Below are 22,199 nucleotides of genomic sequence, written 5' to 3'. Positions count from 1 at the left end.
TAGACATTTATAAAAAAAAAGAAAAAAAAAAGAACTATAGTGTCACAGTGGCTTACACTTGCATCGCATCTCATAAGCTTGACAACACACTGTGTCCAATGTTTTCAAAAAGATAAAATAAGTCATATTTTTGGTTCATTTAATAGTTAAAACAAATTTACATTATTGCAATCAGTTGATAAAACATTGTCCTTTACAGTTATAAAAGGTTCTTTTTTAAAAAATCTACTACTCTGCTAGCATGTCAGCAGACTGGGGTAGATCCTGCTGCAATCCTATGTGTTGAATGAATACAGAATCGTTTTGAATCGGAAAAATATCGTTTTTGAATCGAGAATCGCGTTGAATAGAAAGAAATCGATATATAATCGAATCGCGACCCCAAGAATCGAATCGTGTGACACCCAAAGATTCGCAGCCCTAATATATATATATATATATATATATATATATATATATATATATATATATATATATATATATATATATATATATATATATAAACCCAGTTTCCATAAGAGTTGGGAAATTGTGTTACATGTAAATATAAACAGAATATAATGATTTGCAAATCCTTTTCAACCCCCATTCAATTGAATGCACTACAAAGACAAGATATTTGATGTTAAAACTCATAAACTTTATTTTTTTTTTGCAAATAATAATTATCTTAGAATTTCATGGCTGCAACACGTGCTAAAGTAGTTGGGAAAGGGTATGTTCACCACTGTGTTACATCACCTTTTCTTTTAACAACACTCAATAAACGTTTGGGAACTGAGGAGACACATTTTAGAAGCTTTTCAGGTGGAATTCTTTACCATTCTTGCTTGATGTACAGCTTAAGTTGTTCAACAGTCCGGGGTCTCTGTTGTCGTATTTTAGGCTTCAAAATTTTCAGTGGGAGACTGGTCTGGACTGCAGGCAGGCCAGTCTAGTACCCGGACTCTTTAACTATGACGCCAAGCTGTTGTAACACATGGTGCGGCATTGTCTTACTGAAATAAGCAGGGGAGTCCATGATAACGTTGCTTGAATGACAACATATGTTGCTCCAAAACCTGTATGGACCTTTCAGCATTAATGGTGCCTTCACAGATGTGTAAGTTACCCATGCCTTGGGCACAAATACACCCCCATACCATCACAGATGCTGGCTTTTGAACTTTGCGCCTATAACAATCCGAATGGTTATTTTCCTCTTTGTTCTGGAGGACACCACGTCCTCTGTTTCCAAATATAATTTGAAATGTGGACTCGTCAGACCACAAAACACCTTTCCACTTTGCATCAGTCCATCTTAGGTGAGCTCGGGCCCAGCCAAACCGGCGGCGTTTCAGGATATTGTTGATAAATGGGTTTGGCTTTGCATTGTAGAGTTTTAACTTGCACTTACAGATGTAGCGACCAATTGTAGTTACTGACAGTGGTTTTATGAAGTGTTCCTGAGCCCATGTGGTAATATCCTTTACACACTGATGTCGGTTTTTGATACTGTACCGCCTGAGGGATCAAAAGTCTGTAATATCATCGCTTACGTGCAGTGATTTCTCCAGATACTCTGAACTTTTTGATGATTTTACGGACCGTAGATGGTAAAATCCCTAAATTCCTTGCAATAGCTCGTTAAGAAATGTTGTTCTAAAATTGTTCGACAATTTGCTTACAAAGTGGTGACCCTCACCCCATTCTTGTTTGTGAATTACTTAGCATTTCATGGAAGCTGCTTTTATACCCAATCATGGCACCCAACTGTGGGATGTTCCATAGAAATGTTTGATGAGCATTCCTCAAGTTTATCAGTATTCATTGCCACCTTTCCCAACTTCTTTGTCACGTGTTGCTGGCATCAAATTCTAAAGTTCATGATTATTTGCAAAAAAAAGATTATCAGTTTGAACATCAAATATGTTGTCTTTGTAACATATTCAACTAAATATGGGTTGAAAATGATTTGCAAATCATTGTATTCCGTTTATATTTACATCTAACACAATTTCCCAACTCATATGGAAACGGGGCTTGTATATATACACACACACACACACACATATATATATATTGATATATATATATATATATCTATATATATATATATATATATATATATAGATATACATAATATATATACATATATATATATGTATATATATATATATATGTATATATACACACATACATATACACACATGTATATATACACACATACATATACATACACATATATATACACACACATACATATACATACACATATACACATCTGTATTTGGGCTGGGCGATATGGCCTTTTATTTATATCTCGATATTTTTAAGCCATATCACGATACACGATATATATCTCGGTATTTTGCCTAAGCCTTGAATGAACGCTTGATGCATACAATCACACCAGTATGATGATTCTATGTGTCTATATTAAAACATTCTTGTTCATACTGCATTAACATATGCTCATACATAAAACTTAAGATAAAATGATTATTACGTTTTGAACAAATAATAGATATACATTCAAGTAAAACATTCAAAATTGCTCCTGATGATATTTTAAAAATAAAATAGCATTTGTGTACAAATATTTGGCTCTTTTTTTAAGTTAATTCAGATTATGCAAACATGTATTAACCTGGGATTCACAAATCATTCAAATTCAAAATTGTCATTCACTGTTTAAAAACATGTAGACTTAAGTGAATTTAAACTTGTTTGCATGTATGTGCTTTTAATAGAAGCTTTGTTAAGGAAAAGCAAAAAAACAAAAAAAAAACAAGCTGAGCTGTAGTTGTTAAGGACCAGCATAATTAAACAGCTGATGCTTTTGTCATTTCTTTTTTAAAAATGTACATTTACGATTTGCGAAAGCAATTGCCTTGTATGACATCATTTATATTTGTTCTACCTCTGCGCTACTTTGCGGGGCAATCAAGAGGGTCAATGGTTACAATTGGCGATGCCAAAAATAGCATGCAATCAGGAACTCAATGTATGTCCTCCATTATTGTCTCTTGCATTCAATGTGGGAAAACTACTTGATCAGGATGGCGTTTTGAGGAAAATGTATTTTAAAGTAAATACAGTGGTAAACAACACATCATTGACAATAGGAAAGAAGAGGCAGATTCCTGCCTTGTTGTTGCAATAAGGTACTCCTTTCTCAACTTACGTGGCAGAGTATTCAAAGAGGCCGTAGTAAGGGTTGAACATCTCCTTGGACAAGAGGAAGAACCACTCCCGTGCCACGCCGCCGTAGTCCAGGCCTTTTTCCGACTCAAACTCGATCCATAGGCGCGCTTTTAGGATGTCGGGCTTCTTCAGTGACATGATTCGACGATATGACTCTTCGAAGATGTTGTTCCGGTGGAGCTTCATCTCAAATCGGTTGGGAATGTCAGCCTGAAGTCCCACAAAAAAACAAATAACTCTTAATACTTCTTCCTTTGTGCTGCTGCAGTAAAATCTGATTATCCCCATTGGGAGCTACACAGTGGTCAAGTGATTAGAACATTGGCCTCAGTCAGGAGATCGAGCGTTTAGATGTCCATTTAGGAATCTTTGTTTGGAGTTGTAATGTTCCCTGGCTTCCTCTCGCATTACAACATGTGCAACGTTAGGTTAATTAGAGACTCTGTGAATGTGAATGGTTGTGTGTCTATACAAGCCCTGTGATTGGCTAGCGACCAGAGCAGGGTATACCCGCCTCTCGCTTGAAGTCAGCTGCAATAAAACCAGTTATCATAATGATGACAAGCGGCACAAAAAAATGAACGCATAAATGGTGCAGTAGCCACATTTAAGACACAATACAAGAAAAGCTAAATTAAAATTGTAATTGGAGTACATTTACCTCGCATTAGACCTTCCAAATTATCTGAAAAATATATTTTTTTTAAATATAAGGAAAGAGTTTAAAAATCAGTGAATCTGACAAGTATTTAAGTTATAACCATCACTTTGCTGTTTTTGTTTGTTTATGTCACTACAGAAGGGTATTGGTGATGACAAAGAGGAACAGTGCGATGATAAAAATAGAACCAGAAATAGCACCCACTGCGAGAGGAAAGTGTATGTCTGCTCTGCACCGTATATGTCATGCAATTAATTAAATATTAATTATTTGCTCATGTAAACAAAGGTCATGATGTGTTCTTATGCTGACCTGTGACTAGATCTACATTTATTAATTCCAACGATACAAACTAAACACCACTAGGTGACAGTATTGGTATGTTGGGTGCATAGATGTCGAGAGAGAGTATGGACATACCGATTTCAGAGTTGTAGTCACTTGAGGGGATTTTGACCAATCATTTAAGAGATTGTCTGGCCATACTGTCTCTGATTGGTTAAAAGCCCCTCAAATGACAACAGGGTGCCATGTTTGGGACCATCTCTGAAACAGAGTTGTCCATACTCTCTTCGATTGACTTGTCACAAAGGGTGAGATGTTTTACTTTACTTTAGTTTTGTTAGACAGTAGTTAACTTGTTCACTTTTATGACAGTTACGATAGTTTAATGGTTGTGTGATGTTTTCAGTGCTTGAAACTGCATAATTAATTAACTTTATAATAATGTAATAAACAAAAAAAAATGTTTTGGGATTTGAACACTACGGAGCTAGCATCCCGGAACTAATGATGTTCAGACATCAGGCATTCCCTCTTACAGGGTTTTTACACCTTTTCCATGGCCAAATTCAAGCACTTTTAAGATAAATTTCCCCGTTTTTCCGGTACCCTTAAAAAGACGAAAACCAGTGTGAATCAATCCATAGCCTGACATCACCAAATGTTGTCTGTCGGAAAAATACAGAAAATCTTCTAAAACCAAAGCCTAACATTGAACCACCAGGTATCATTAACTGAGTGGGGCATAGAAAATAAAACAGTGGTTCTGTAGACTATTCAATGTCATTGGTGTTTGCAAACATGTCTCCATTGGTGTTGTTTTACAAATTTCTTGTTCTTTTTCTTACTTACAGCACTCAACGACACCGAACAGCATGGATTGATTCACACCATATTTGTGCTTGTAAACTGCATAATGTGATATAAATACACGCACCCTCAAAATGTCAATTTCACTCATTTATTTAAAAAATGGTTCCAAATTAATATAAGGATAATAAATTAAAGGAAAATATTTCCTCTGTTTCACAACCCCTCAGTCACCTTTCATTAAGCATATCTAGCCTTATAACTGTGGCCATGATAACAAATCGATTTTTAGTTGAGGGAAGTTTTTAAAGGGGAACATTATCACCAAACCTATGCAAGCGTCAATATATACCTTGATGTTGCAGAAAAAAAGACCATGTGTTTTTTTAACGGATTTCCGAACTCTAAATGGGTGAATTTTGGCAAATTAAACGCCTTTCTGTTTATCAGTCTTTTAGCGATGACGTCAGAACGTGACGTCACCGATGTAATACACCCGCCATTTTCATTTTCACATTACAAACACCGGGTCTCAGCTCTGTTATTTTCCGTTTTTTCGACTATTTTTTGGAACCTTGGAGACATCATGCCTCGTCGGTGTGTTGTCGGAGGGTGTAACAACACTAACAGGGAGGGATTAAAGTTGCATCACTGGCACAAAATCTGCCGCCAGACCCCCATTGAATTTGCCAGAGTGTCTGCACATTTTACCGACGATGCTAAGACAGACATGGCACAGAGATGTATGGATAACCTGCAGATGCATTTGCAACGATTAAGTCAACGAAATCACAAAGGTGAGTTTTGTTGATGTTGTTGACTTATGTGCTAATCAGACATATTTGGTCGCAGCATGACTGCCAGCTAATCGATGCTAACATGCTATGCTAATCGATGCTAACATGCTATTTACGCTAACTGTATGTACATTTGAAACTAGATACCCACATTTAATGCGAAAAAACACTTACCAATCGACGGATTTAAGTTGCTCCAGTGTCACAAGATGCGAAAGTCCTGATCGTTTGTTCCGCACATTTTACCGGCGATGCTAATACGGCAGCCATGCTATGGGCCACTTCATTAGGTACACCCATGCTATGGCCGAATAGCGTCAATAGGTATTCGCTCAATAGCTTCAATTTCTTCTTCAATTTCGTTTTCGATATCTGCCTCCATACTCCGACCATCTGTTTCAATACATGCGTAATCTGTTGAATTGCTTAATTCGCTGAAATCCGAGTCTGAATCCAAGCTAATGTCGCTATATCTTGCTGTGGGAACCGCCATGTTGTTTGTATTGGCAGCCCTGTATGACGTCACAGGGAAATGGACAGTCGCATCGCAAATAGCGAAAATCAAGAACTTTAAAGCTTTTTTAGGGATATTCTGGGAGGTGTAAAATTTTGAAAAAAACTTCGAAAAATAAAACAAGCCACCGGGAACTGAGTTTTATTGTTTTCAACCCTTTTGAAATTGTGATAATGTTCCCCTTTAACATTATAATTCATCATTGACAAATGCTCACTTTTTTCCTTTCATAGCTCTTAATAACTGTCCATGATTAACATGTAATCTAGCGCTGATCTCACAGTTTAGGTCTAGCATGTACCAAAAGGTTAGAAAACAAAATTTTAGCTAACGTTAGTTAATTTGTAGGGCTAGTAATCTATGTGGCTTACCTTTCATATGACTCGAGAGAGCCGATTCTCCCATTATGAAAAGCTGGATTTCCTTTCTGCATACTTTGCAGCAGTCTACACGTGGATTTGGTCCACGTTTTATCCATTCTTTGTTTTTGTCATTTTCCATCTAATGTTCATTAAAACGATAATCTCCCAGCATGATGGCACTACTGTCCTCTTGGGGGCGACACAGAGCTCTGGCATGACAACAACCTGATGTTAAGGGCTCGTGCAAAGCCAACAGATCAAACATATAGCTTTCATTTTTAAGGAAACCTATATGATTTTTCCCCCATTTTATATTTAGCATATTGAGTCAGACTGCCGAGAAATATGATGAACATTTCCATGCATTTACAACCACTTCACTCAAAATTCAAGTATTTTTCAAACTTTGAAAACACAACGTTAAAATCCAAGCATTTTCAAGGTTTTTAAGCACCCGTACGAACCCTGCTCTTAAGTGAAGTGAAGTGAATTATGTTTATATATCGCTTTTCTCTAGTGACTCAAAGCGCTTTACATAGTGAAACCCAATATCTAAGTTACATTCAAACCAGTGTGGGTAGCACTGGGAGCAAGTGGGTAAAGTGTCTTGCCCAAGGACACAACGGCAGTGACTAGGATGGCGGAAGCGGGGATCGAACTTGCAACCCTCAAGTTGGTGGCACGGCGACTCTACCAACCGAGCTATACTGTTTTAAGAGACATTGTTGTTGAAGTCAAGTATTATCATTTCAGGAGTCACGTTTCTGACATTTAACGTACTCCAGCTGCTCTTCATCTACAATTATTTATGCCCAGCATTAGATTTAAGATAAGGGAATAGCATAATGATAGCAATGAATATTCAATGATACAACGAACTGTGTTAAAACGAGCGTATCCGTATTGCTTTCTATCTGACAGCGGGAAGTTGCAATCAAGCGTCATCAACTGAAAAAGTTCTCCAGTGTAATTGTATGCACAATTCCCGGCAAGCGAGCAATCAGCAATCCTTACCGGTTTTTTCAGTTTCTTCCTGAAGTAATCATATTTTTGCTTGAACTCTCTGGAGTATGGAACAGCCTGTACAGACGAGAAAGCAGCAATCAATATCTGATGCCTACCAATGAATACATATTTGAAGGTGCGGATTATTTTCTCCTGTTGTGTCTCACTCCACACTGCCAATTGGTATTTGAATAAAATGGTGTCAACAATGAGAACACCCCTGAAAAAAGCATTAGTACTTGTTGGAAACAAAGGCTTTATGTGGCAGCTTGAGGGGATTGACACTGAGGTGTTGGCATGCTAAGTGAGTTCTCCACGTGCTCTGACTGGTGACAAAATTGGACCACCAGTGTTAAATAGAGGAGTGTGCTGTTTCCATGCTGCCACACAAGTGGAAAGTACTCACCGGTCCGGTGATAGCAGGACTCTGAAGGCGGGGGTCCTCCCACTGAGTGTTTTTCGTATCTGTGTAAGAGACAAACACAATAGACACAAGATTGGAATGTTTATAGTAACTCGGTAGTCCATTTGTGTGTGAATACTGAAAGATGCTGTCGCTGGGCAGAAAAAACATAAAATTAGAACATAAACAGAAGCAAACACTAAACACATTTGATTCAATGGCACCCCCTAAGAGGTGTGAGAGAATATTGTTGAGAAAACTTTGCCTGCATAACACATTTCACAAGCCCTCATATTAGAAAGAAATTGAATCATCAACACTGGCGGCAAATTGTTGTTTTGGTCCATTATTACACATATTCCGAAAAATAATGAACATTAGGTAGAGTATTGATTTTACTTCACTAACAGTGACAGTTGGCTATTTTTTACACTGGTATGTCAAGTAAGAATGTTTAAAAATGATCTCTAAAGCGTAGAACTTTTCTAGTAGATTCAGGGATGATAATAGTTTATTTAGAACGATATGATCCGAAACAATTCAGTGAATTGAAATCGATTCAGTAAATTTTTAGCAAAACAAAATTAAAAAAATCAATCAGCTTGACTGTGAAATAAATACTGGATACTGCAGGTGAAGTGTCCTATAATCCTGTTATTTCTTGTAAGGGTATTAGGTATAGGTAAAGGAATTATAGAAACAAACAAGCAAGTAAATAACCATTTTCGGCCAATGCATTCACATCTTATTTGAATAAAGTGCAACCAACACTTAAGACTGAAATAACAAGAGTAAATCTTTTCTGCTCTCATTTTCAGTATTCAAGAACTTTTCAATAAAAGTACAGTAACCAACATTTAAACAATATATTTACCTGTTACTTTTGCTGTTGTTAACGAACATAAAAATCATACAATATTATTGTAGCTGAGATAGGCGCCAGCGCCCCCCGTGACCCAAAAAGGGAATAAGCGGTAGAAATGGATGGATATTAAGAAAAATAATGTGCAATCACACCTTCATGTTGAACAGTAGGTTTACCTCAAAAAGTAAGTGCAACCAAATCTTTACAAGTTAAATGAGCAGTGGTTTGACTTACTAATTCTATTTTAATAAACAGCTAAGGTGGCATAGAAAAGTCACAACAAATGCAAACGTCACAACACAACGTCATGAAGCCACACCACAACAGCTTTCAGCTATAACATAATTGCAAAAAACACAACAAACAAATGCCTAAACCCAACACCATAAAGCCATAACACAACAATTACTGGGTAAGCCAAATCACAACAATATAACGACGCAAAGGAAGTGACAGCATTTGGGGTGGAAAATACAAAAACGGTGTAATAGACAACATTGGAAAAGTAAGTTAAGTGTGACCATTTTTTCAGTCATAAATAACGTATTTAATTTTTCAATAACACTAATATATTATGTTTATTACACCGTTGTCAACCTTCCGCCTCATCCACACTTGGTCTGGCTAAGAAACTTGCTCCACTGTCACTTTCGTTATGTTATGTTGCGGTTTTATATCATTCTGTTGTGGTGTTTGTATTTGTTGAGGCTTTTGCAATCGTGCTATAGCTGCAAGTTATGTTGTAATTTATGTTATTGTTTTGTCGCATTTGTAATTGTTGTGACCTTTCCTGGCCACCGTAGGTATCCGTCATTCTTGTTTTGGAGCCAGATTTGAGGAGCGTATAACATCCTTTTCATTAAAAGTGCTAACCTTCCTATAAAAGTCTGCCATTCTTCTGTTTTCCTTTTTCTAGTATCGATAACATTGATCAATTGCCTTTTAAATGATGCTGCAAGGCAAACTTTCCAAGCACACATCGATGTAGTTGAATCTTAGGGATTCATATCAATATATCGATAACTTGTTACACCCCTACTTATTTCAGAAGATGAAGAAATATACAGAGTATAGATATTATTTACATATTAACAGTGGTTGGCTTCTTTTTACACTGTCTTTTTTTTTAGGAAAAAAATAAATAATTAATATAAAGAGTATTGATTTTCATTTACTAATAACATTGGTAAGAAAGTTTTTTCTTACCAATAGGTAGGGATGGATACCTTCATTTGAATTCCCGGTACCTGGGAATCAATACCGGTACTCAACGGTAACGATTTGTTGAACTTTTGGGTGTTCAAATGTGTTGATAAATGTCAATTGTTAAATCTACATTCTTTAAACATTAAACACTGAGCAGTGCCATTCAGTTATCTAATTTTCTTACACTTCTGTATCACATTTGCAAGTATTGTAATGCATGCATTCTCAAACTGTGGCAAGTGTACCACTACTGCTATGAGCGCTACATCTAGAGTTATTTTCACTTTTATGTGCAATTATTTGTAATTGATTTATTATTTGAGAACAGTATTTTGATGATTGCTACAACTTTGATGATTGCCCTATGTTGTTCTGCACTTCCTCACGGGACATTTATTTTATTTGAAGAGTTTTATCGTATTGTAAACATGCCGTGTGGTGTGCTCCTTGGGGGCGAACCAAGCCGACGGGCTAACCAAGGACCCGCTTACCTGTATCTTCTGAAGAGCTATTTTAAGATTTCGGACACCTATTGGACCAGAAGCCGCAAATGGCTCTGGAATGGAAAACTGAATAGAGCTGCGAAAGTGACACCATTCTCGCTACATACGCTGATTTCAGTTTTGTAGGGTTATCTAATCTTGCCAAGAAAAGTTTGTAGCAGTAGGAACTTAAAATCCGCAACCCTCCAAGGCATGGCTCGTCTTGGAACTCTGAGTAAAAACTTAATTGGAAACACTATTCTAATATAAGTTACACATTTATCTGTGAGCCTGCCAAATATATTTTAAACTGATCGATTCGCACACATCTGCCTGTTCGTTTATTTTCTGATTCACAAGTCAAGCTGTTAGTCCAAAGCTGATGAGGAATTTTGGCAAAATGAGGGTGAGACGTTTATTTTTGTTTGTTGTGTATTTTCTGATGCACATTACGCCGGCAGGAGTGTATTAGAAAGCCAGCTGGTGACTTAAAACTGCATGAATGTAGCGGCAGAGCGCATCAAATACGGCCACTATACTGCCACAAAATTATACTTTGACACAATAAAAGCAAGTTTTATTGTAAATTTACAAGCTGCAGTATGTTTAGAACTATATTTAGACTGATTATTTTGGTTGCTTTCGTTAGGTGAACTAACATCAGAACGACTGCAATTGCATGCTTGCAAAGATGGCGCCTCCCCTTTAGTTGGCCATACTCGCTCTATACATGGCTCTGGACTACTGTGTGTGGCCTTTGCCAGGAAGTAGTCTTTGCCATTAGGTTGAATGTGCCAGTTTTTTCTTTTATTAAGAAAATTAAAATTTGGAGGGATGTAAAATCGCTAATGTTAAATGACAGCCTGTCTATGGCAAATCTAATTTAATTTAACATCCAGCTTATTTAAAATTTTAACATTATCTTAAGGCAGTCTGGCTGAGTACGCTCTGTGTGCCTAATTGCTTGTTTCGGCTCAAGCAGAGTCACAATCAAATGTGACGTCCTATAACCAAGACATTTGAAATAAAGCACGGTTTGATTTTACATGAATCGGTACTTTGCAGCTCCAACGGACATCAGTCAGTACCGATAAAAAGTACAAAATGTAATATCCATCCGTACTTGTATTACTAGTATGCTTGCTTTTGGTTTGCCAAATTATTTATAACATTTGCTCCGAAAAATTGTAAAACATCCCGTATCAATTTGAAATTTACGAATAACTGTGGTGTGCTTTTTTTTTTTTACACAAAGGAATGCTTAAATATGATATCTAAATCGCATAACCTTCACAGTAGATTAAAGTTAAAAATTGGGCTCCTGGTAATGAATGGTTTATCAAAAACTTATTTTTGATTCAAGTTTAGTTTATGTACAGTAAAATGGATAATATACATATACATACTTTAATAAGTTGGGTCCCAGAGAGAATAACATTTAAAATTGTGTTTTTAGCAAAACAGGTTTGTTTTTCAACCTGCATAAAGCCTCCCAAAATTGAGTTTATTATTGTGTTGTCTAACATTCTATTTTGTGTATTCAAAATGACTAAAAAAAAAAAACCTATGTAACTGCATATTGTTTGATTAAATAAACTAAAACAACAAAAAAAACTAGGGCAGCCTTGGTGTCAGCTTACTGTGGTCAATGTAGAAGGTGCGTCCGTCTGTGTGAACTCGCTCTTCCCATCCAGGCTGAAAAAAACAAAACAAAAAAAAGCATGAGATGGGAGTAGGGGGGAGGAAATGAGTCACCATTTTAACAAGCCATGCTCAAATAGTCATTCGAATCCGTTCTTTATATTAGGCTTGATTGAACTTGGTCCAAAACACACTGGAAAGGTCAATCAAATTGAAGGGAGTTTTCTCTGCTAATTGAGTAAGGACTAGTGTGGGAGCACACAACATTGAAAGTTAAACACAACTACTACTTTTAAATTTGAGCGCCATCAGTGACGGTGTCAAAAGCCACACGCACGCACTCAGCACCGGCAGTCTGGCAATTAAAATAAAAAGGTTGAGGTGGCAAGGGGTGGAGCTATACAGGCCAAGCCTCCACAGCAGCAGTCCTGGGCTGCAGGAGAAAGAAATGCAGAGACATGCAAGTTCCATCGTCTGAAGTTGCTTTTGCTTCTCTTTAAACCTTCACACCTTCTACAAATCCTTGCTTAAAAGTGTGCAAGGTGCTTTCTTCTCTGACCCAATGGTAAAGTTACACAGACATGGCGTAATCTTAGAGGCCCGTGGGAGAGAGCCAAAAGGGAGGGGTTGTGGTGCAGAGGCTGTGCGGAGAGAGAGGAAGCTGGAAAGGGGGGGATGAAACAGAAGGGAGCGGTACAACCCATCCATGCTGAGATAGAGAACAGAGAAGAAGAGCAACTATATAAAAAAGCACAAAAAAAAGCGCATGGCTGTCTGCAGGCATGATGTGACCACGGCGTGGCGGACCAGACAAGGTAGGTGGGCAGGCAGAGGGAGGGAGCCAACCAACCTCCTCTAGTAGGTTCTGCCAAACAGACATGGCCAGGTGCGGAAGAAGTAGCGTACATTAGATCCACCAGAACAGAAGAAGAGGAGAAAGAGAGAGAACACATGCGCGCACACACAAACACACACACACTCCTGTCAAGATGTACAAAGCCATGACGCTTCACATTAGGTCAACATGTCGCTACTGTAATGTTTGGTGCCTTTTGTTAGGAGTTGGAGCTACAGAACAATCACAACCTCCAGACTACACTTCCTCCTGTTTAATGGTGTGGATGGACCCCCTCACTCCACCCTGGCTGCCTCACTCTTGGGACGACTAAAAAGGAAATGCCTTGTGAAGTCTGATGGCTAGATAATGCCTTAATTATAAGCTTCAGAAGATGAAAAGTGCAGTGCACCCTCTTTAGTACAACGCCCTGAAGATGCACAGTGCAGAATCCGACTAAAACGTGTTAAGTTACACAAAACTCTCTGTCATGTAAGACCCAAGCGACAATTTGACAGCGACAAGCAAACCGTGTCCGCAACGGAATGCACATCCTTGCTAGCAGCCAAAGTTACCTATATTTGCCTTCGTGGCAGCAAATTAACTAAATTTCTCACAAGTACAATATCATTATTACTGGGTGACGAAGAATACATCAACATGGTACATTACAAATCGTAAGAGGATACCATAAGCTATGCTAATTGCTAAACAAGAGCTTGTTTGGCAATTGATCTACAAAAAATAGACAGTAACGATAGCAAGTATAGTATAAGTATATGGTTGATACTAAAGTGATTAGATTAATATTTTTTATCATCACAAAATCGTTTTTCATTGTTTTTGTTATAGTTTACAAAGTCAGAAAATAAGTCCTTGGACACAGGACAACTTTAAAGGCAAAACCAAATCATGAATTGATTAATGTGGACTTAAACAAGTTGAAAAACGTATTCGGGTGTTACCATTTAGTGGTCAATTATCAAAATATGTACTGTACTGTAAAATCTACTAATAAAAGTCTCAATCAATCAATCAAAGCTAATCATCGGATATAATTTGAATATTTAATTGATATTGTTACACTCCCATCCTGTGACTTTGTCTGATTTTAACTGTGATCAAAAATGTAAACATTCAATGATCTTGAAAATGTTAAGTATCAGTTTCCACATTCTTTTTTTACCTTTTTAACCATTTTACAGCCTTTGTAAACCAAATGGTTCTGTAATAATTTACATAGCAATAATATAACCCCTTTCTAGTACCAAATTGGTACCTTAGAAACATTGCTGGTGCTTAAAAGGTGTCCAAACCCGTACTTAAAAACTGGAAAACTTGCAAATAAAAAAATTCTAATAAAAGATACAATACTTATTATGTTTATGGAATTTTGAATTTTTAACATTTAAGTTGAACAGATGAGTCTTTTAATTAGTAAATGCTTCAATTATACAAGTTAAATAATGTAACTACTACATTAAAAAATAATAAAAACAAAATCCAGAACAATTTGGCATATTTATTGCGGAAATACAGAACGCACAAAAAAACGACTTGGTTGTCGATACTCGTAATTCTGGGGGTTAGCGAATGCACCCTTACTCATCGTAGCCATCGTTGATACGTAATAAGAAAGTGCAGTGTTGTTGTTATTGGCTAAATCTAGCTTCTAAGTACAAAGTAATTAGTGGGCAATCCTTTTGAGAACCAGTGTCCTCTGCAGTGGACCAACTGAACAAAGCTATTTTCCTTTGAAATTTGAAACTGACAAAAAAATAACTAGACCAAAACAAATGTCCACTGCAGAGAACACAGGTTCTCAGAAGGTTATGTGAAGCAATTAAAGCATATTATTTAATTATTTTGCTTTTTCTTTGGCTTTTAAGAGATGCTCCATTATGAATTCCAGTGATTGTAAAAAGGAAAAATGTACTGAGAACCATTAAAAATCAGGAAACTTTGGAGGGTCCACTGTTTGCATTATGGCAAATGTAAAAACATGGCATCAGGTTTGGTTTAGGGAAAAACACCTGAAAATTTCAGACGTCTCCTAATTATGGCAATGTGATGTAGTGTATGTTAGTTAGTTAGCAAAGTGTACTTACAGGAAGAGGGCCGAGGTCACCTGGTTCCATGGAGTTCTTATTCCTCATATGGACTGGGTATTTCAACCTAGGATCCTCCTAGTGTTCAGAGGAAAATAGAGGGAAGACTATGAGAGTGGGTTTCAAAGCAGGAGAATACTTTAGTTATAACCAACCCAGGTTGTAGCTCTACTGTTGTGGTCAATGAAAAACGGTCGCCCGTTGGGGGCTATCCTCATCTCCCAACCGGGGGGCAGGAAGCTCTGCTGAGTCTTATGCTGGGACTTGGGCGAGCTGTAGGGCGACGGCTGGGGGGACTGCGGGTTAGAGAAGGTGTCCTTCACTGCCCGCCGTGCCTGGATGTTGTTGGCGCCCTGCAAGCACAATTACAACAGATGTGTCAGGACATCAAATTGAAGGACCAACAATATTTGTGTCATGTTAGACATAAACCTGTTCAAATTGGGGAAAAGGTTTATATAGTAGTGTTAAAAGATAACATTCACTAAACGTTGTACAGTTGCACTAGTAACTGTCAATGCTATGTTGTTCTTTAAGCATTTTATGATCATTGTTCATTCCTCTGTATACCCTCTAGAACAGTGGTTCTCAAATGGGGGTAGGCGTACCCCTGGGGGTACTTGTAGATAGGCCAAGGGGTACGTGAGATTTTTTTAAAAATATTCTAAAAATAGCAACAACTCAAAAATACTTTACAAGTGTATTTTTTGAATAATACTTCAACAAAATATGAATGTAAGTTCATAAACTGTGAAAAGAAATGCAACAACGCAATATTCAGTGTTGACAGCTAGCTTTTTGTGGACATGTTACATAAATATTGATGTTAAGGATTTCTTTTTTTTTGTGAAAAAACGTTTAGAATTAAGTTCATGAATCCAGATGGATCTCTATTAAAATCCCCAAAGAGGACACTTTAAGTTGATGATTGCTTCTATGTGTAGAAATCTTTATTTATAATTGAGCACTTTTTTATTTCGCAACAAGTTTTTAATTATTTTTATATCTTTTTGTTTTCCAAATAGTTCGAGAAAAACCACTACAAATGAGCAATATTTTGCACTTTTATACAATTTAATGAATCAGAAACTGATGAAATAGTGCTGTATTTTACTTCTGTATCTCTTCTTTTTTTAACCAAAAATGCATTGCTCTGATTAGGAGGTACTTGAATTAAAAAAAATGTTCACAGGGGGTACATCACTGAAAAATGGTTGAGAACCACTGCTCTAGAATATACCCTTTTCAAGATCATGATGACGATATATAGTAAGAACATGACCTTATCGTAAAAGTGATACTCATTTAACAAATAACATTTGCTTCAGATTTAATTTGCATTAGTTTTGTTTGTTGTCAGCTAATGATGTTCATTAGGCATAGCTAAGCTACTATCGTTAGCTATTGCTAAATTATTGTAACAACATAACTGAAAACTGTAAAGTCGCTTCTTTAGACTTAGAAAATCTTTATTGTCCCCGAAGGGCAATTTGGTTTGCTGCAGTAGTCATTAAAAAACAGGTTCAACAGTAAAAACGAGGTACAACAGTAAAAACAAGGTACAAATACATAAAATACATACAACATACAAACCATCATAAAGCTAAAAACTAAAAACATTTGTAATACAATAAAAACTAATCACACGTCGCGTCCCACTAAAGTGACTACATAGCAGCTAAGCTTGTTTAAGGAGCTCATTTATAAAAACAACAGCTGAAGGAACAAAGAATCTTATGTATCGGTTGTTTTTGGCCTTTGTATTACTAGGGGCGTACCTACATCCTGAGGGCAAGAGTCTAAACTCTAAGAAGAGAGGGTGCTGAGGGTTGGCCAGAATGGCCTTTGCCTTCTTGATGACTCTGACCTGATAAATCTGGCTCAGGGGTTTCAAGGTAGTGCCTATGGTCTTTTGGCACACCTTGATTATACCACCTAGTCTGTTTTTATTGGCCACGCTGAGGTTATCAAACCAGGAAGTGATAGAATATGTTGAAATAGACTCGATACAAGATGAATAAAACATCCTCATTAGTGTCTTATCAACCTGAAAACCCCTCAGTTTCCTCAAGAAAAACAGCCTCTTATTAGCCTTCTTACAAATACGGTCAGTGTTGGCATTAAAGGTCAATTTATTGTCTATAATTGTGCCTAGATAGCTGTATTCACTGACTATCTCAACAGCAGAGCCATTAATGAGAATGGGTGCTTTGTGAGGGGGATCACGACGAAAGTCAATGTACATCTCCTTCGTTTTATCGCCGTTAAGCTCCAGGAACGAATCATTGCACCATTTCATATAATTCTCCAGAACAGAACCGTGGTCTGACTCTTTGTCCTGCAGGAGGCTGACTATGACCGAGTCGTCGGCAAACTTAATGATGTGCCTTGACTGAAGTGTGCTCTGACAGTCATTTGTGTACAGTACAAACAGCAGGGGGGACAGGACCCGTCCCTGGGGTGATCCTGTGGAGCATAAGCGAGCATCAGACAGTGTGCTATTAACACGGGTCCTCTGTGATCTTTGGGATAACACAAGATCGCTGGTGGTGTTCTTGTTTTATTTTTTGCTTTGAACAAGTTGCAAACAGCCCCTTTAACTATGCTAAAATGTTATGTATATCAGTAACTGTATAGTATTACATTTTTTGAATCTTTTTTTTTTTTTCATCCTTTTATATGGTAAGGTACAGTATATTAGTGACGACCTACCAGAAATAAAATTGGACTGGCACAAATACACCTGTTACATCTCCCAACCTTTTCTTACATTGCTATCATATAATAAAAAATAGCTCAATTACATTACAACATGCCCAATGCAACTGTGTAAACAACCCTCCATATTGTGATGTTTAAGCTCTAACAAGTGACTATACAATACATCTAGAATTAGACAATTCAATCACAATTTACAAATGCCTCTATTTGCGACCTTTTCATTTTATGACATTTACATTGTGCAAAATATGCCTCAGTGTGCGAACCATGTTTCGGCATTTGAACGCTTCATTCATACATTTTGCATGTCGTTTAAAGCCATCAGAGCTGCCATTTTGATGACATTACTTTTTGGACACGCGGGCACGGCCATTTATAAGAGACGGTGCTCCCTACGTCACATCCTGTACACGCGGGCGCGGCATTTTAGAAGAGATTCGACCGCGCGAGGCACTTCTGATGTGTATATTTCCACAATTGTTGTAACTTGCGTAGGTCAGAGCTGTTTCAGCCTGTCTTAGAGATAATTTTGTGTAATCAGAAACGCTTTAAAATTTGTCCAAACTCTGTCGCTGTGTAGCATTGGGTTGAAGTAGCGTTTTAGTGAGTGCACAAGTGAGACCAAAAAAGATACCACAGCAGAGCTTTATTACTGCGAAAGAGAAGGCACTACCGGGACACAAGCCAATGAAATATTGCCTCACACAGCTAGTTTGCACTCATGCTAGAGGTGGCAATGTGAAGACACTGTTTGTTTATCACTCCGAAACGCTCAGTGTTCAACAATGCCACAAATAATGGCTGATACAGGGTGAAAATGGTGGTTAACAATTTGGAATGCACCGAAAATACTTTTGTGTGTTTGTCCGTGTTGACTTTTAAGCTTGCTGTAATGTTGTGTTGTTCGGAAAAAAATAATATTGTGGAGCCATTACCACCTTGTTATGTTGGTTTGATATAAATACTGTATATATACCGTATTTTTCGGACTATAAGTCTCAGTTTTTTTCATAGTTTGGCCGGGGGTGCAACATATCGGAGTGACTTATGTGTGAAATTATTAACACATTACCGTAAAATATCAAATAATATTATTTATCTCATTCGCGGAAAAGACGAAGAAAATGTCAGCGATCTTCACACACACGTCAGCATTCGACACATACACGTCAACCAATAAGAATTCGGCGGGGGAGGGTCATGGCAGAAGTGCATTGTTGGTCATGGGATGATAACTTCTATATGCTATATGCTACTGCCGTAGCTATTAAAATGGATAATTTCATCGTTGGCGGTAACTTATAAAAACTGAGAAGGGCTGAACAAAAATTGGACCGAAAAGGAAATCATGTACTGCAGATTACAAGCTGGACGTAGTGAAATATGCACCAGAAAACGACAAAAGGAAGCTGCGCATACCTTTGGAGTTGGCAGTTGTTTAAAAGCGACAACGAAAAAAGAAGATTTCATCGGATTTATCGATTAGGAGCAATTTTCCCTCCAATTTTTCATATGTGTGAGCCAACTCTAAAACTCCTTGAGCATTCAGTGGCGCACATGTGAGCGACTGCAGACGTGCACACGGTTATGCACTTATCTTTTTATTCGATTTTGTGCGCGGCCTAGATTTGCCATGCGCAGAGGACGCGAGAGCAGTGTGCAATTGCACAGGCGCGTACCTTAGAGGGAACGTTGATTAGGAGTGACAGATTGTTTGGTAAACGTGTAGCATGTTCTATATGTTATAGATATTTGAATGACTCTTACAATATGTTACGTTAACATACCAGGCACGTTCTCAGTTGGTTATTTATGCGTCATATAACGTACACTTACTCAGCCTGTTGTTCACTATTCTTTATTTATTTTAAATTGCCTTTCAAATCTCTATTCTTGGTGTTGGATTTTATCGAATTAATTTCCCCCAAAAATGCGATTTATACTCCAGTGCGACGTATATATGTTTTTTTTCTTCTTTATTATGCATTTTCGGCCGGTGCGACGTATACTCCGGAGCGACTTATAATCCGCGAAATACGGTACACATTAAAGTGTCTTCAAAGTGTGCGTTTTTTTTTAACTAAAATAGGGACTTTCGCCAAGGCTCGAACCAATTATTATTATCCATGATTTCATTGTTTCTTATTGGGAACTCTGCTTTCCTAATCACACTTTTTGGTTTGCGAATCATGTTCAAGAATGAATTAAGTTTGTAAATCGAAGTTTTTATAAATATCAACGGCTACCGTGAAAGTTACTTTTGCACATTTAACCCATGCTGTTGCAACTTTTCTGTGCACAGGAACCTTTGTAAATGAGCCAGAGACTAGGAGACCTTATCAGGAGGGATCAGTGCTCCAAAATCACAGCTAAGTCGCTGATTTAAGGAGAACATACTGAAGGTGTAACAGGTCCTTATCTTTAAAAGCATTACTCGTGAAAGGTTTTTCGCTTACTTGTTTTCATCTTATAACAGTAACTTGCATCACATGCTTTTACACCTCCATGACAGTTAACTGTGCTAAAGTGCTACTTAAAACAATACCTGTGTAGTAGTTTACCCTATTAACATGACAGCATTTCGAGACACATTGTTAGAGTTCCAATTATCTACTCTGTTAAACCTTCAAAAACTTTCTGTAATCAACCTTTGTGCACTCGTATAAGCTTGTCAAGGCTACACATTAACGGGCTAAGTGTTCCAGCGATACAAAGTCATTATCACGCACTCATGTGAACTTTAACAAAAAGAAAGCACTGCATTAATTAATCCACACTCAACTAGATATTCTAATTACAACTGTGTTTTTTTAATCTTCCTCCCACTTCAACGGCATGTTGTTATCACACAGCCACACACCTACACAACCCTTAATTAAACCCCCATTAGGTCACTTCTTATGATGAATGTAACGATATTTCAGGCTCCCAGTGAGAAATAATGATCTTATCTTAAACTGCCTGATTTAGGTTGAATTTTTAATTAACGGACTGCAATAATGAACAGTAAGCCTGTTAACAAGCTCAAAAATCCAGGTGGTTAGAAAATTACATCACGGATTGTGTAAATGTGAAGAAACAGCATCACGACAGAGAGAAAAGCAAAAATATACGTACAGTGTACTATAATAGAGTGTCCAAACTACTTGGCTTCAATTTGGCCCGCTAGACATCAAGAGTCTAATTGGAATTTATTAAGGAATATACATACATATATATACATATATATATATATACATACATATATATACATATTATAAATAAAAAATACATATATTATATGTGTGTATAAATATATATATGTGTATGAATAACTATATAAATAACTATATATATATATATATATACATACATACATATACACACACATATATATATATACATATATATACACATATATATAAATACATATACATATATACACAAATATATAAATACATTTATATACACACATATATAAATATATATATATATACACATATATATATATAAATACATATATATACACATATACATATATATATATAAATACATATATATATACACATATATAAATACATATATATATACACATAAACATATATATATATTCATACATATATGTATGTATATATATACACATATATACTGTATATATATATTATATATATATATATATATATATATATATATCGATTTTTTTCAATTCAACACGTTTCTCGATTCAAAAACGATATTTTTCCGATTCAAAACGATTCTGTATTCATTCAATACATAGGATCTACCCCAGTCTGCTGACATGTGAGCAGAGTAGTATATTTTTTTCAAAAAGCTTTTATAATTGTAAAGGAAAATGTTTTACCAGCTGATTGCAATAATGTAAATTTGTTTTAACTATTAAACGAACCGAAAATACGACTTATCTTATCTTTGTGAAAATATTGGACACAGTGTGTTGTCAAGCTTATGAGATGCGATTCAAGTGTAAGCCACTGTGACACTTTTGTTCTTTTGTTTTTTTTTTATAAATGTCTAATGATAATGTCAATGAGGGATTTTTAATCACTGCTATGCTGAAATTATAATTAATATTGATACTGTTGTTGATAATATTCATTTTTGTTTCACTACTTTTGGTTTGTTCTGTGTCGTGTTTGTGTCTCCTCTCAATTGCTCTGTTTATTGCAGTTCTGAGTGTTGCTGGGTCAGGTTTGGTTTTGGAATTGGATTGCATTTTTATGGTATTGCTGTGTATTGTTTTGTTGGATTGATAAAAAAAAAAAAACACACACACATTTTTGCAGGTATATATATATATATATATATATATATATATACACAT

At 36.6% G+C, this 22,199-nt stretch overlaps 1 protein-coding gene across 20 annotated transcripts in view; it reads right to left on the bottom strand.

Moving 5' to 3' along the window:
* Positions 1-22,199, bottom strand: part of nedd4l (NEDD4 like E3 ubiquitin protein ligase) — a 109,350-nt gene that overhangs the window by 21,641 nt on the left and 65,510 nt on the right. For 15 of the 20 annotated variants that reach the window (XM_061876511.1, XM_061876514.1, XM_061876513.1 and 12 more), the window contains 7 exons: positions 15,313-15,510; positions 15,158-15,235; positions 13,065-13,079; positions 12,214-12,268; positions 8,024-8,082; positions 7,627-7,692; positions 3,167-3,396 (listed from right to left, as the gene is read on the bottom strand). In XM_061876511.1, coding sequence (XP_061732495.1) covers positions 3,167-3,396; positions 7,627-7,692; positions 8,024-8,082; positions 12,214-12,268; positions 13,065-13,079; positions 15,158-15,235; positions 15,313-15,510 — 701 coding nt within the window. The remainder of the gene's footprint in view (positions 1-3,166; positions 3,397-7,626; positions 7,693-8,023; positions 8,083-12,213; positions 12,269-13,064; positions 13,080-15,157; positions 15,236-15,312; positions 15,511-22,199) is intronic. The other 5 variants (XM_061876518.1, XM_061876521.1, XM_061876504.1 and 2 more) reach the window with 1 other exon arrangement.

This window comes from Nerophis ophidion, linkage group LG17 (assembly GCF_033978795.1).
Source record: "Nerophis ophidion isolate RoL-2023_Sa linkage group LG17, RoL_Noph_v1.0, whole genome shotgun sequence".
NCBI classification, from domain to species: domain Eukaryota; kingdom Metazoa; phylum Chordata; class Actinopteri; order Syngnathiformes; family Syngnathidae; genus Nerophis; species Nerophis ophidion.
The sequence above is the reverse complement of the archived record's forward strand: the minus strand, read 5'-3'. Positions and strand labels throughout refer to the sequence as shown.